This window comes from Asterias amurensis, chromosome 7, assembly GCF_032118995.1.
Source record: "Asterias amurensis chromosome 7, ASM3211899v1".
Taxonomy (NCBI): Eukaryota; Metazoa; Echinodermata; class Asteroidea; order Forcipulatida; family Asteriidae; genus Asterias; species Asterias amurensis.
In genome coordinates this window covers 18802817-18818870 of record NC_092654.1, presented here as the reverse complement: position 1 = coordinate 18818870, position 16054 = coordinate 18802817, and the positions used below count along the sequence as shown (strand labels likewise).

Here is a 16054-nt window from a genome sequence, read left to right as displayed (position 1 = left end):
TTGAAAATGCAGTCTGTTTCTGATAAAACAATAAACAAATTCAGTTCAATGCTTGGAAATATCTGTTGTCTGATACAATAAAAGCCCAACCTTGTTCAGTCGCAATTGAACCAGAAAATAACTACCATATCTCTTTAGTAGTAAATGGCGCCAGGATGAACTGATTTAATTAACGGCTCTTCTTCCCATATAGATGAATATTCCCAAGATCTTAAATTCATTCCTCACACACATAGTTTAGAATGCTCAACTTTCTATGTTAATCGACGACCTAAATATAAATGGATGGGTTGTAGGAAGCTGTGCTAAACCTGTCATGTTGCGGACTTCAGACTGTTCGTTTTCATTTGGTGGAGTTGACTTTCATTTAAGTATACTTGCAGGAGACGTACATTTTTATTGGGATTAATTTTGTAACATCAACAAGGGCCCAATTTCAAAGAGCTGCTTAAAAGTAGAGGATTGTGCTTAGCAGTTTTCTGCCTAGCAAAAATAAGCAGGATACCGGTCACAGTTTGTATGTAAAAAGTTTGTTTTAAAAGCTGGTAACTTATACTAATGATGAGTCATTTGTTTACAGGCCCAACACTAAAATCACTGGTCTTGGGCCTGTAGTCCAGTGCAAAATTCTAGCCCTGTTATTTTTCAGCCACCTCGAGCAAGTTCGATCAGGGTACAATCCTTGACTAGTGGTTAGTTCGTGACGTACGAAGCACATGCGCGCTGAAACAAAAGTGCGAACGACTCTAGTCGTTTTCTAGCGACCGTATGTGAAAAAGCTTTATGTCGTGAACACATAAAAATTCCATATTCACTTCTTTTCAGCTATTTTAAGAATGACTGGTCCTCTCTGCCTGCAGCACACTGTGAAGTGCAAATTGCTATTGGTAACCAACGATGCGACCAACCTCAACCAGCCTCAAGTGGATGGTCGCGAATCGTCAACTAGACTGGTCCAACTATCGTTGACTAACGCGGGTTCGATCAGAGTTAGTTGAACTATGATTAACTATGGTCGTTGTTTGAACTTATGTTCCTATGTGAACTGTGGTTGAACAAATGAAGTACGCAATAATAAGTTTGGGGGATGACAAGGGCAACAACCATACCAATCCCAGGTTGCCAACCAACTTTTCCAGAATACCCTCGGAATATCCACGACTTGGCGCCGTTTCTCTCACCTTTCATTGATTTGATTGACCACACACTAGAACCGTTCCCTACATGGCACTACAGTAGGCTGCCCCTGTGACTTTTTCACAGTTGCCCGAGGCGACTTTTGTAAATTCTCTTTAATTTCTCGCACGCCTAAACAGGATGAATGTGAAGTTTGGCCTTAGGGCGCCTATAACAAGCAACCTTTTTTTAGAAAACTGTTGAGGCTTTTGTCTTTCCAGTAACGGTGTATCAATATTTTGATATTGAGAGAGACCAATGACTGGAAGAGACCTTTCTCTGCAAAATGCAGGCACAAAAACACATAAGGCACGAAAGTTTTGCGAAAGAAGAAAGTATAAACTAAATGTGGTTCTATTCATTTATTTAATTTTGTCTAGGTTTTTTTCTTCAAATTGTTTTTTGTTTCTTGTAAGAAATCAGGGGGTTTGCAATCAATGATTAAATAGCAAAACTTGTTTCCATTCGGTTTTAAATGGGTTGTTTGCAACCTGTGTTGTTACACAAATTACAGTTAATATCCAGATAGCATCAAGTAGCTGTTTGATGCTTTGCCCCAGTTTAAGATGCTCGTACGCTAGTTCACACAAATGACCATCAATCACAAGTAATGACTCCGTTTCTTCAGTATAAAGCACTATTTTAAAAAAGAGCGAAGTTTTTCTTCATGAAATGGTTGGATCATCGCAGTAGAAAGCTCTTGTTTTGACATGTATCTGGCTGCTTCCCAACCTAGCAATATCCTGTTATTAAGCAATCTGAACCCGATCTATTTATAGCCGGGTCTTATTATTTAAGTCTAAGAATGTGTTGCCAGTATTCCCACTTATGAAAACTCCACCTAGAGTATAGAGATCTGCTATGTGCCTGTCATTTTAAAAGTTCTTTTGGAGGTGGTGGAAGCGTCGGCCTGTACTTTTGGCAAAGTCTCCATCGTGGGCAGTTGTAGCCGATAACAGTGATATTGTGTATTAATAGTAGCAGAGATGAGATAAAACAGTGGTGTTTTAGGTCTGAGGAGCTCCTTATATAGAAGCCAACTTTCATCTGCCCTTGTTGTTTAGGGCACTACGGTCTGCGTCCTACAATGATGAAGGGCAACTGTTGAGCATCAGAGTGTTTGTTTCTGCTGTTGATTGCAGTCACTGGTTTGCAGGAGGTCACGTATTTACAAGTGAACATTTGCTTCGTCTTGAAATGTACATCTGCAGTCCGCCTTGGTGTCAAAATTCAGTGTTGAAGTACGAGAAGCAGGCCTTGAAGTTTGCTCTTGAAGGGGCAAAGCAATTTTTCTCTGGTAAGAAGCACTTCTATGGGGAAAATGTAAGTTGTATCGGAACCTTTCAGAGGGCACCACAGCAAAGGCACATCGCACCACGGCAAGTGCTTCATGGGTTAATTTGAGGCCTGAACTGGCCATTGTGTCCAAATTTAGTTTTGAAGATTCAAGGAGGTCCAGCCAAGTGCAAGGACTTAGGGCTAATTTAATGCCTCCTCTGAACATGCCCTAACTGAGATTTGGGTTATTTGTTTTTAAGCTTCAAGGCTTGTCAATGTTTCACTCCTGAAACAGGAACGAGGAACATACATGAATAGTTTTGTGCACAAGGTAGCTTTTATTTATTGGGTATTCATACTTAATGTGTGTTTTTTCATTGGCAGGCACTAACTGATGGTTTAAATTACGGATTCTACCTCCCACCTTCCCACGGTAAAGCCGGTAAATTCTTGGAGGAGGAGCGACTTTTTAGTGATTATCCCACGGACCCAGCAAATATGCCGTTCCTTGAGGTAAAGTTTCATATTTTTTTTTGAAAAATTAGTATCGCCGTGTTCATAAAGTTCTTCGGAAAAGAATTGTTTTATTGTGTTTATGCAGTTGTACATAGAAAGTACATTAATGTGTTTTGCAAGAGCATGTATGAAGCTCTAACCAAAAAATCTTCAAGAAACACCTGTTAAGACTTGTAGGGACTTAAAACAACAAAATCTATTTAAATGACTTCTTAGAACCCGGTTTGTTTTTGCCCAGAAATGTAAGATAGTTAACCCTTCCATGTTTGGTGCTAAATTTACCATAAGGACATATTGTTTCTTGATTTTTGCAAATGGCAACCTCCTAAAGAACACAGGTTACAATAGCACCCTCAAGAGTCATTTCCCCCTTTCTGAAAACTGTACTGATGTGCAATCTTATTTTTTCATTTTACCATTATTTTTTTCCGAAGGGATTTAATCGGGTCGGCGCATGAAAGAGTTAAGATACTGTACAGGATGACAAACATGTCACCCTGGTTGACAGCAGTTGCAACTTTACACCAAGAACTCTTTCAGATTAGATTTGTTAAATAATATTTCCTTTTGTCTAACTCAATAATCACCAAAACCCACATGAATGACTAAAATGTGCATAAACATTGAGCAGGATACCAAGTGTCAGTCTGTCACTCTGCATCAGTTAGAAACTCTCTCTGTTGCCCCCCCCCCCCCTCACCAATGCCATTTCCCCCGATGCAATTTACTCCACTTCCATTTATTTACATTAAACTTGTCAAACCACTTAGCTAACGGGGAACAAAAATTTCAGCTGTACTCCAGCTTTTAAGGGATCTCTGGAAGGAAAACATGTTGTGGATAATTTTTTTACGGATTAAGACGCTGACCTGGACGGAAGACTCAGTAGCTCTTGGTGGATTATATTAAGTCTAATGGAAAGCAGGAACATTTTTCTTTTCAACACCTGACAGATTGTGGCTGTTTTTTTAACACCACCATAACCCCCGGGGATTACAATGATAGAACAACAATGATATAAACATTTGAATAATAAATATAAATAAATAATTTATTCATCTATATTGCGCCCATTCCATAAAATGTACACAAGTGCATAACAAAAAATTTATAAAAATATAACATTTTACAACAGGAAAATATACAGCAATCCAAACAAACTGAAAATACAAGAACCTTACAAAACAATCCGAAGAATTATGGAAGTGTTAGCATGGTGGTACCGTGACAAGATTGATTATTCTTCAACCATTTTGTCTCTCTTTCAGCTCATTCAACAAGAACAAAATTTTGCAATGCAAGTGACAACTCTTTTTTTTCTTGAGGGGACACAAGGAATTGCTCATTATTAGTCATGCTTGTAAAGACATTTATGTGTAATTTGGAAATTTCAATATACACCCTTATGTCTCATTTCGGCATAAAATAGGCACTCAATTGAAAAGAGTTTTTCATTTTAATGTCAACATTAACTTGGAGTTAGTGTTATGAACATCTAAACAATCATGTACCTGTTGTGCAGCACAGAGCAAACAGCAGATTATAGGACCATCACCTTCTGCCCCCTGTTTAAACCACCAAATGTCATGGAAGTGAGGCCACTAGATGGTTCCTGCTTCACAGTACTCTGAAAATCCAGAAAGTTTTGTTCTCGAAAACGCCAGAAAAAGAAGTTTATTAACATCGTTTCTCTCTCCTGTTCCTTCTATTCCAGTTTAAATACAAGAGGCGAGTTTACAAACAGATGAAGTTGGACATAAAGGAAGTGAAGAAGTACCACAATAAGTCAAATGTCAAGATGTTCTTTGAGGCAGTCAGGACTAAGAACATCGAGAAGATCGTGAAGATGACGGGGAAATGTATGGATCCCAACATCCATGAGGAAAGTACTGGAGGTAAGGACGAGACTTAAGCCCAGTTTCATAAATCTGTTAAGCAGAAGATTCTATTTAAGCAAGAAACGAGTGGGGTACCAGGCGCAGCAATGGTAACTGTATGGTGTTTTGGCTGGGAGTCTGTTTTTGATAAGCAATAGTTGCCTGTGCTTAATCAGTTTTGTGCTTACATGCTTGGTGAAGTTGGGCCCTTGGCCAAGTTTCATAGAGCTACTTAAGCAAAAAATGTAACCAAGAACAACAAAACTATGTTTAAATATTTTCTGTTCTGTTCATGTTATTTTGTATTATTATTTTTACTGACAGAGTTAAACGAAAGAAGTGAACAATAACAACATTTTTTGACGATTATATAGAAATGAATGGTCTCTAAAAGGGTTAGGGGAACTCAACATAGAAAGAGAGAGTTGTTTTTATAAACTGTTCATGTTGATTTTTTTTTTAAGTGTCCAAAGGCTCGTTCATTCCCAAAGACTTTCGGCAATCACCATTTAATCAATCTTTCATTCTCATCTCAGAATCTCCGTTGACAATAGCCGCCACCTTAAAGAACTGTGGCGACGTCATTCAAGTCTTGGTCAGTGGGGGAGCTCATCTTGACTTCAGGTCACGAGACGGCAAGACGGCACTCCACAAGGCAGTGGAAAAGGGCAACCAGTCAGTCACAGAGGTGAGCCTAGTTTGTTGAAGTTGCCCCTGTTAGGAAATAGGAGAAAAAAAAAAACACAGAAAGAACTGATTTTCTCTCAGAGGTTTTAATGTTCGTGACCAAACGGATAAGACAGGCATGATAATCATGCCACTAAAGTCTGATTTCCGATTTTATTTGCCCAAATCATCAAGGGGAAATATTTGTCTGCCCATATTGTTAATTGGCGAGTTTTTGAAATGCAGTACAGTGATCCATTTCCCTTGTACATGTTTACATGTAGCAGAGCAAAATGCTACACAACATGTATCAGTTTCCACACCAAAATAATGATTTGCTACTCAATATTGGCATTCTGTGTGCACAAAATAATTTCAGCACAAACTGTTCACTATGCGAAATAGCTGGATGAAATCGTTCCCTGCAGTATGTTGAGGGTTCCCCCTCCAGGGTTCTATAGTTCACCTTGAGGGTTTCACCTCAGACCTAACAGGAACTTGGGACAGCAGGGTATGCAATCATTACTGGCGGGGATGCCAACTGTTTTCTCGCTTTACCTTGGTAGCATTTATTGAAAAAGTCAGCATTTTAAATGTTTGTATTACTGGCCTAATATCATAAATTAGGCTGGGCCCAATTTCATAAAGCTGTTAAGCAGAAAATTCTGCTTAGCAAATTTTGTTATTGAGTGTGACACCGGTTGCAACAATGTAAACTTTATAAAGTTTTGGCTTGTAACCAGTTTCTGTTATGAAAGATTTTTTGGTAGATTCAGTAGAAATGGTTAAACGGAAGTCACAAGTTCACAACCGTTTAGAAAAATAATCGCAAAGCCCTTCTACATAGTGACAATATCAGTCCAACTATTGTTGAATATCATAATACCTTCATGACCATTCTTTAGAAGACATTGCTGTAATCGCTGATTTCCATTTTAAATGTTACAGTTACTGCTTGGTCTCGGCGCATCGCCAAACAGCAAGGACTTGAGAGGTATGACCGCACTGTACTACAATGTCCAGAAGGGCGGGGATCCTATGATTGCTGAAGTCCTGTTGAAAGACCGCACTGATCTGAATATAAGTGACGATCAGGGATGGAAGGAGATTCATCATGTAAGTTAACACCTGAAGCCCGGTTCAAACTTCCTGCAAATGCGATTACGATACAAGTTTTGACGTCACAAATTCGCAACAAACAATTTGGAAGAGTTGAAATGTGCTCTACTCCTGCAAAACATTTGCAGCGAAAACAGCCCTGTGATGTCACAATTTGTTTCCCATTCGCAGGAACTATGTATGGTGCTTCGTTTGTAAATTAATTGTTCAGCATATTTTTGACATGTTTTTTTCACCTCTGTTTGAAACAATAAGATGTTAACTAAAGAAAGTGCCAGAGCAGAAATGTTTATATATATTTTTGTATCAATATAAACCACAAGGGAAACTGACTGGGTAAATTTTGAAATGATTTTTGGGGTTGAACAAAAAATTGACTAGAGTGGGATTTGAACCGGATTAACGTGCCGGCGCTCTACCAACTGAGCTATCTAGCCCTATATTGGCAGTGTCCCTATTTTGTCGAGATCTTTTTTCGGGGGTGCCAGTCAGAAGCCATACAACCATATTTTTTTTTTAATACAATAAATATACAATCAAGCTTGAAGTTATAAACTGAAACGTCATAAAACCTGGTTTATAAACCATTGTAATTATAGCATCATGAACCTGATTTATGAACCATTAAAAGTGAAGAATCTTCAAAACATGAAAGATAAATCTTGGACTCGTTCTAAACAAATCGGAAAAAGAATAGTCATTGTGTGTCACTTGTTGCTGCTATCGTAGCGATGGCAAACCACTTCACATAATCCCCAGTAAGCCTGCTTTAATATCAAGATGAGTTCAGTCGAGTTCCTGCTATTTAATGATGCATGGTGATTGAAGACTTCATGTAACCTGATTAATAACTCATTACAGCTAATTTATCTCTTGTGAATTTGAGACAAGGAAAAAAAACGGAGTAGAAAAAAAAAATAATCGCATGACAAGTTGTTGAGTTTTTAATTCAATTAGAGTGGTTATCTGTTCAGTGATGAGTTAAATCTCTGTAATGAATACACCATCTTGCCTGACAACAAACTAGTCATGGTTTTGATTGATGTGGCAGGCGTCTTTTGTACGCATGGTTTCTACAGATCTATTAAAGGCACTGGACAGACTGGTAACTAGGCCAAACAAAATAAATGTTCTGTTTCCGATTACATGGCATCTAAAAATATTATTATTATTATTTTTTTCCAGATTTTTTTTACTTTTCAGATTTTTTTATTTATCAATTGAAAAGCTTCCTTCAAATCTATATTTCCAGGGGCTACATTGAAATGCCATCTTTTCAGCACACCTTCCCTAAATTTAGATCTTAAAGTTTGCGACTGTTTTGTCAGCAATGCCTCTCTCACCCCTGTAAGGCGCACCATGTCTGTCTTCGGTGAATTTTACCACCTACGGTGTCAGACACTGCAGTAGGCGCCTTCATATGAAACCTCCATTGGGTTTATGATGTCTGCTGACCTAGGGGTGGCAATATTACATCAAGAGTTCAAGTAAAAGAAAAAAGGGGAAAACCCTGTTTTTACCCGAGTGCTAAAGTGGCTACGCCCTTCTGACCTAAATGGACTTTGACATTCCTTATAGCATTTTTGAGGGGCAATAAGCCCTAAATTTTAAAGTTTAACTTTTTAACTAATTCTGTCGATGCTCTGAAAAGTTTGCTGAATATTTGTTGATTCAGCTTTGAAAAGCTATAGTTTCGGTTTCCTTTTGTAGGCTGTATTTTGACAAGCTTCGCTTTTTGGAAATTGCCTCCACATTTATAAATGTTTACTGTACTTTTTGGTTCTTCTCGATGATAATGTGGAAATAAGCGTAATTGCTTTGAATTGAATTAAATATTTTCAGTTGTTGTGGTCAGATTAACCTGCATATCAAACAGCTCAATGTTGTAAATTTTTAGTTGTTTGATTGGTGCAGCAAGTTATCCATGAAATACCCACAAAGACGTTAAAGGGTTTTGATACCTTTTGTAGATCCAGTTTTGGGCATGACATGAATCCCTACTCACGTTGAATGAAGATGTATGTAATATAATTTTCCTGTAGAAGTTTCAGCTTTAAAAAAAAAAAAAAGTGAAAATCACAGAGCAATGTTTTCAGGAGAGTTGTGTAAATTCGTTGTACATGCTAAAATCATTTTCTTCTCACTGAAACAAAAATTAATTTTGTGAAATCAAAAAGTACAGCACCTCAGTAAGTAATATTTTAAGGAAAGCTTTCTACGTGTACTATCATTATCTTAAAATCGCGTAAGTTTAAAGTTAATTTGTCGTTTGTGTTTTGTGTCATACAAAAGGTACACAGACCCTTTAAGGATTATAAATGTTTTGTATAAAAATTGTGACTTTTGTCTTTCTTCCAGGCATGTCGTCATGGTAGGATCCAACATCTACAGCTCTTGATTTACTACGGAGCTGACATTGACAGTCAGAATGAGGCGGGCAACACCCCTCTACACGTGTGTGCAATATACAAAGAAGAATCAGCAGCGAGGATGTTACTTTTCCGGGGGGCCGATAGATCCTTGAAGAATAAATCCAGCCAAACAGCATTCCAGGTATGTTATTCTAGCTTACATGTTTAAGGGTATTACTTTTCCATGGGGAGGATACATTCTTAAAGGCAGTGGTCACTATTGGTGATTGTCAAAGATTAGCCTTCACAGTTGGTGTATCTCAACATATGCATAAAATAACAAACCTGTGAAAATTTGAGCTCAATCGGTCATCAAAGTTGTGAGATAATAATTAAAAGAAACACCATTGTCACACGAAGTTGCGTGCGTTTAGATGGTTGATTTCGAGACCTCAAGTTCTAAATCTGAGGTCTCGAAATCAAATTTGTGGAAAATTACTTCTTCCTCAAAAACTATGGCACTTCAGAGGGGGCCGTTTCTCACAATGTTTTACACCATCAACCTCTCCCACTACTGGTCACCAAGAAAGTTTTTTGGCTAATAATTATTTTGAGTAATTACCAATAGTGTCCACTGCCTTTAAAGGCAGAGTACATCTTTTTCTTCTTTTTACCATTCAATTGTTTTAATCCTTTTATAAGTATGTGTACAGTAAAACTAGCACCTGAACATTTTATTTCAAAAGGTTGTTACATTTTTTTTTATCAAGGGTCACATAGGGGTGATTCATATTTATACAGTTTTTTGAGTGACATACTTCCTGCTACGTGTTATTCTATACTTTTAGTGTCCTCAAAACCATTACCGATATAGCCTGTTTACCAGGCGCTTGTTTGTTCAGGCATAAACATAATTTCCTTGTTAAAGAGAATGCATTCATTTGGTTATCACTCTTGAAGTTAATTGAAGTACAATCTTTTCATGAAAAGCCTACAGCAGCTTTTGATAGTAATAGTAACAGTAACATAGTAACAAAGCTTTATAAAGCACACATATCCACCAAAGTGCTCAGGGCGCTATCACAAAGAAAACTTATTGTTTTTTTTAGTTAGAAAAAAAAAATCAATTTGAACTATAAATTTAAATTTTGTGATTACTAATGTAAAATGATGTCAGGTGCCTCCATAATAAATAATAAATCTGAGATACAATTGTGCAGCGGCACAATTTTGTTACAAAAATTGATTCTGTAACCCTCTGTTTGATTTATTTATCAGGTCGCCATCGTGGCCAACAACTTTCCCATCGGAGAAGTGATCCGAAACTACTCAGACGAGAATGTTGGTGAGTAAAATAAAAATCAAAAATTGTAGAAGGAGGGTTAATGTCAAACCTGCCTCAATCTTTTAAATAATAATAATAATAATAATAATAATAATAATAATAATAAAGAATATTTATAGGGCGCCAAAATCCACCAAAATGAGGTGCTCAAGGCGCACAGGAGGGGGAACCACACACAGCAAGGAAAATAAGACAAGTATACCAGTTACATATAGGCGAGATTAAACAAAGTGGTTTTAAAATCATTCATATCATTTGATTGATTTTGGAAGATGCTTTGTACTGTTATATCGGCCCACTGTAGAGTTTGCACGGGCTGCACATATCCCAAACACCCGACAATGCTATGTGAAATGGCAGTCTTACAAATTGCCTTCCCAATATCTTTGGTTCGTCATCAAATGTTCCCTGATAAGAAAGTACATTGTAAATTGTCTACACTTGAATGAGGCTTCGTTTATCAAAAAGTCATCATTCATTGTATGGGAACAGAGATAGTCACTGTACTTGCATAAATAATTGGGTCTCAAAATTCATCACTCCAATAACCTATTTTTCTGAAAGTTTGTATATACTCAGCGCCTGGAGTACCTTGTTTGGTAGATACGTGCAAGTGCACGAATATAAGACTTCGGTATTATTATTATTATTAATTACTGTGGTTAGTGATCTAGTTCTTCACTGAAATGCCAATAGATGATGGTTGTCATTTTGAATAAAAGCAAACACCTCATGTATACAAAACTGTTTGATGAATATATTTATGCCGTAATCAAAAACTCCTTGCCAACTAAAGGACAACAACCTGGCTTACCTATATGGGAAATCCTTTTCCTATTTGTACATTACAGGTATTGGATAAACAAATCAGAGCAAATTCCTTCCTTTTGTTTCATTGAACTATGAGCAACAACATGAACCCATCCTGTGCAATTTCAATCAGACGAACATTTTGGAACATTATGAAGTATTGGTTGACTGGATTCATCAATCATTCTTGAACAGTTCCCCCCCCCCAACCCCTTTAAACCTATTTAAGTTAGTGTTCATGCTTAATGTTTTTTTTATATTTATGAGATTGTTATTTTAGTAGCAGGCAACTCTTTGAATTAAATATTTGTTTGAATGTTTAAACATGAAAGTTTTTAAAGCACTTTAAATTGTGTTACTCTAGACACTGATTTGCGGCTTGTTTTAATATAAAAAGTATTTCAGTAATAAAGCGTATACATTCATAGCAAATAAACAGGAACAGGTTGTGGATGTTTGTATCCTCCAGTTTGTCATGAACACTAACCACAAAACAAAAATGAAGTAACAAAAACCAACTAGGTCATGAATCACAGGTGTTTCCTGTTTCCCCTCATCTCATTCACTGCATGGGTAACGAACGACGTCATATAGTAACTGGAATTGATAACAGTTGAACACTGAAATAATGCTCCCGACGGACATTCATTTAGTATTAGTATTGGCTTATCAATTAGTTTTGCAACAGTTCCTGGAACTCTCATGAAAATGTAAGAGTTGTGAACTCTTAACGAGATACTGTGAGAATTGATAAAGTGTTTATGTAGCATGTTAGGCCTTTAGAGGGTCTTGTCAGCCGAAGCAACTTTTGCTGGCAACTTGGAGGCAACCAACTGCAGTGCATGCTACTACAGGGACCACTTAGGTAGCACACGGGTAACCCTTGGAAACGATGTCTTTACAATCAACAAGCAAAATAAGTGACAATTAAAATGTGAATGCCTTTTCGTGTTGGAGATTGCCTGGAACTGGTTGCATGTAAATTGCTTCGTCTGAGGCCCTTCTATTGTGTCACAAAGAGTGCATCCTATAAGATTGTCAGCTCGTGGTTTTTAAATGTCTTTAAAAAACAACAATTAATATCCAACAGTTCGACAACAAGAGTTGCCGTCATACAATAATCGACGAAAAACATCAATGGCTGGGAATTTGAACCGAGCGACGAGCGAGCCCTTTCTTGCCGGTAACTCTGTGGGTTGCATCGCGGGGACCAGAATGTCTATCGCTTCGTCATCGTCATCGGGCTTCCCAGAGGAGGAGAATTTATCAGAAGGTAGCCAATTGTCAGCTCTTATTTTTTAGGATTTGAAACTTTGCATGTTGGAAGTATAAGTAAGAGGAGTTTGTGGTAACACTATCTGAATATCTATTTGGAGTAACTTCATGGTTCTGAAAAGAACGGGTGGTTAAACAACTCAACATTTCGATCAGTATACCTTTCTTCTTAAGACGATCACTGGGTCAGAGCATACTGATCAAAATGTTGAGTTGTTAACCACCGGATCTTTTCAGAACCAGAACTACTCAAAAGAAAATTTTCATGGTGTTACAGCAAACTTCTCTTAGCCCTTAGCCCTTATTTTGATTGCCCTCATTTATTAACTCTTTCAATGCCCGTTTTTTTTTTTTTTTTTCATTTCTTTTATTTTCATTTGAACCGAAAGTGGCCAGCTTTTTTTAAAATTGTGTTCAAAACAATTTTTTTTTTATGTTTCTCATAAATGGAATGTATCTTGCTGATTGGTGTTACTTTGGTTGCCCTTTCGTGTGAACTTTTATTTTATGGGTCATAAATGTACGATTGGTGATACTTTTGTGTACATAAAATAGATCAGGCGTGTACAATAATGGCAAAAAGGGAATAAAATAGATCAAACATGTAGATGTAAGATCTTGGCACTGAAAGTGTTAAATAAATATTTATGGTCATTAGGAAATGTTCTATATAGGAAATATATATAGGAAATGTTCTGTTGTAACTTGCTAACCTTTTGTATTCAAATCTTGAGAACATCCTTTTTCTGGCTCATTATTTATTAATTTTTTTTCCTCAGATGGATATAAGATGAGTTAAGCCCAGTTCACACATCCTGCAAATGCTATGCAAATATTTAAGTTACAAATTCGCAACAATCAATTCAAAATAGTTACGTTCAACGCATTTGCAACAAAAACGAAGCTGTGAAGAAGTCGAATTGGCTTCGCACGAGGCATTCACAGGAAGTTTGAACCGGGCTTCACAGTCATTCAATTTTTTGGTTCAGTGTCAAGTGTTGATGAAGTGTTCTACAACGGAAGGTGCTGGGCAAATTTTTAAAACAATTCTCCATATGGCTGGGTGGCCATTCGAAGTATTAATAGATGACCCAGATGGAAATCTGAAGGTCTTTAGTGTTATCCCCACTGTTGATGAAACAAAACACAACACAAACTTGGACTGGTTTAATATTTAAGCCTTGTTTTGGTTTTTTGGTGAGTACAGCAGAGCTGCCAATTATCCTTGATTCTTCAGAAAGTTTCCTGGAAAAAAAACCCCTCAATCTCCCCTTGTTCTGATGAGCAAATTTGACAATCTTCCTGATTATAGGAACATTGTCTCCATTATTTTGAATTTAATTTCAAATATCTTCCTGACAATTTCCCTCTACTCTGCGGTAGTAGAGTATAGCAAGACAGTTCTCTAAAGAAAAATCTGCATGGCCAGTAGACACACATATTACAGCAAACCAAATATATATCTCCCAAATTGATGTACAAAATCTCCCTGATTGCAAGATGCAAATGTTGGCAGCTCTGGTACAGTGGGGAAAAGCATCTATCTAGAGCTTTCTGGTTCAATTCCCTCTGCTGTAAACTTTCCAGTCAAAACAAAACTTAATTGGAAGACCTTTTTTTTCCTCCAGTTGATTCTCCCACTACACCGATAAGAACCGGTTCGGTCGGCTCAATAGGGCAGGTCGGAACGACGGCCCGGATGGTACATCGGAAGATTCAAGATGCAAAACAAGGCAAGCTGTACGTTGCTGTCAAAGACTACTCGGCTCAGGAATACGGGGAGTTGACATTGCGTAAGGGAGACTATGTCAAAGGTCAGTCAGTGTTTCTACATGATATATTATGAACACTTGTTTTGAGCAAGGTACTTGACCATAATTTGTTTGTTGAGATTCTGCTCAACTAGCCAGGCTCCTAGTGGAAGACACCAATGCCTACATCTTAAGAACTGTGAAGGGGGTAACCCTGTTTCAGCTCCAGGAGAAGGTGCAAACGCGCCCCTGGTGGCATTTGATATCATGTAATATAAAATTAAAGTCTTATATAGCGCACTTATCTACCAAGGGTTTACAAGGTGCTAGGGCACGTACAGCAACCACAACCAGGAACACCGGGGCGTACCCCTTCTCTTTTTGATAAGTGCACTGGGTTCTTTTACATGTGTTACACAACACATGTAGTGAATGTATCTACAAGGTGCACAGTCAACCTTCTTACTGTCTGATCACTCAATATCATCCACTGAGGTTTTGAATGATAGATAAACTATGCCAGCCTGCAATATGATGTCATGTGGGGAATGCATGTACAAATTCAACTCTTTGTCATAGCAACCGTGGACCCCATTGTGTTCCTTTGTGATAGCAACCGTGGACCCAATGTCCCTTTTGTTATAGGTCCCCGGTTTGAATGTGGATACAAACCCACAGTTGCTTTTATGTACACAGTAAGTTCTGTGCACAGTTGTACCACCATACACAATTGTGCCTTCCCTTCACTAAATGTCTTTCATACCTTTTTTTGATCCACTAGTAATGAGCATCGGTGAATTTAACTTCTGGGAAGGTGAAGTAGGCCACATCAAGGGATGGTTTCCATCCTACTGTGTGCATGAGGTGACCGGTAAAGAGAAAGCACAGACCATGAGAGAAAGAAAAGCCAACTATCCGGAAAGGTATGTTGTTATCTTCTGTTTGCCGATGTTGTAGGCGTCACATTGCCTGTCTTCAACGGTAATACTAACTTGGAATATTAGGTAGTGCTTTCTGCTCTACCGGCAAGGCTTCAGACTGATGATACCCAACCCTACATCTGTATGTACTGTAAAAAGGGGCAACCCTGTTTCAGCCCTAGGAGTAGGTGGCAATGGCCTCTGAAAAAAAGATAAAAAAGTGCAGCCCACACCTTGAAGTGGCCTTTAGGCCTTGTGTGTCTGGCGACGTGCATAAAAAAAATAAATAAAAATAAAAATAAATACTACGAGGTATCAAATGGGGATTAGACTACTTTCTCCTTCCTGTTTCGTTTGGGTTCACATTGTATTGGATTGGAAAAAGATCAATATGACCCCACAATGATGGTCAGGTTGGCGATTGCCGGGTTGGTGATTGCCAGGTTGGCGTATGTTGGGTTCGCATTGTGGTATCTTTCCTCGCCTTCCACCTCTAGGACCCCAGTTGGAATCCTGTCGTGTGCACTACCTGGATTGGGTTTTAAGTCCCTACTTGACTAAAAAGGGTTTTTCCCTGGAATAGTTTTTGAATAGTACTGTAATTAAGTTTGCTTTTTTGAGAGTCCTTGGCTTCACAAACATTCAGAATAAATACAAACAAGTTGAATGACTGAGATTTGTGTGTATGTAGATGTTTATGCAGAATGAAACCTAAGTTTATGATGTGTTTTTTTATTTCTTTTTTTCCCAGCATGTCTGCCAAGAAGGAGAAAGAGGAACCGGAGCCAAGAGTTGTATTCGTGGAGAGAAAGAAGAAAGGTTTTGGCTTCATCTTACGAGGAGCTAAAAGTAAGCTCAGCACCAGTTCCTAATCTTGGAACCTTTCTACTGGAATGCAAACCGTCACTTATTAGTAAACTCAACTAGTATGGCCGTTTTTAAGAAGCTGCTTGAGAAAAAAAGTAGCTAA

The 16054-nt window shown here is 37.9% G+C and overlaps 1 protein-coding gene across 5 annotated transcripts in view; it reads left to right on the top strand.

Annotated features, from left to right (window-relative positions):
• LOC139939592 (uncharacterized) overlaps positions 1-16054 on the top strand; it is a 70447-nt gene that overhangs the window by 47153 nt on the left and 7240 nt on the right. For all 5 annotated transcript variants that reach the window (XM_071935609.1, XM_071935606.1, XM_071935605.1 and 2 more), the window contains 10 exons: positions 2839-2967; positions 4685-4865; positions 5384-5535; positions 6462-6629; positions 8991-9185; positions 10262-10328; positions 12229-12411; positions 14042-14227; positions 14946-15087; positions 15836-15933. In XM_071935609.1, the coding sequence (XP_071791710.1) occupies positions 2839-2967; positions 4685-4865; positions 5384-5535; positions 6462-6629; positions 8991-9185; positions 10262-10328; positions 12229-12411; positions 14042-14227; positions 14946-15087; positions 15836-15933 (1501 nt within the window). The remainder of the gene's footprint in view (positions 1-2838; positions 2968-4684; positions 4866-5383; positions 5536-6461; positions 6630-8990; positions 9186-10261; positions 10329-12228; positions 12412-14041; positions 14228-14945; positions 15088-15835; positions 15934-16054) is intronic.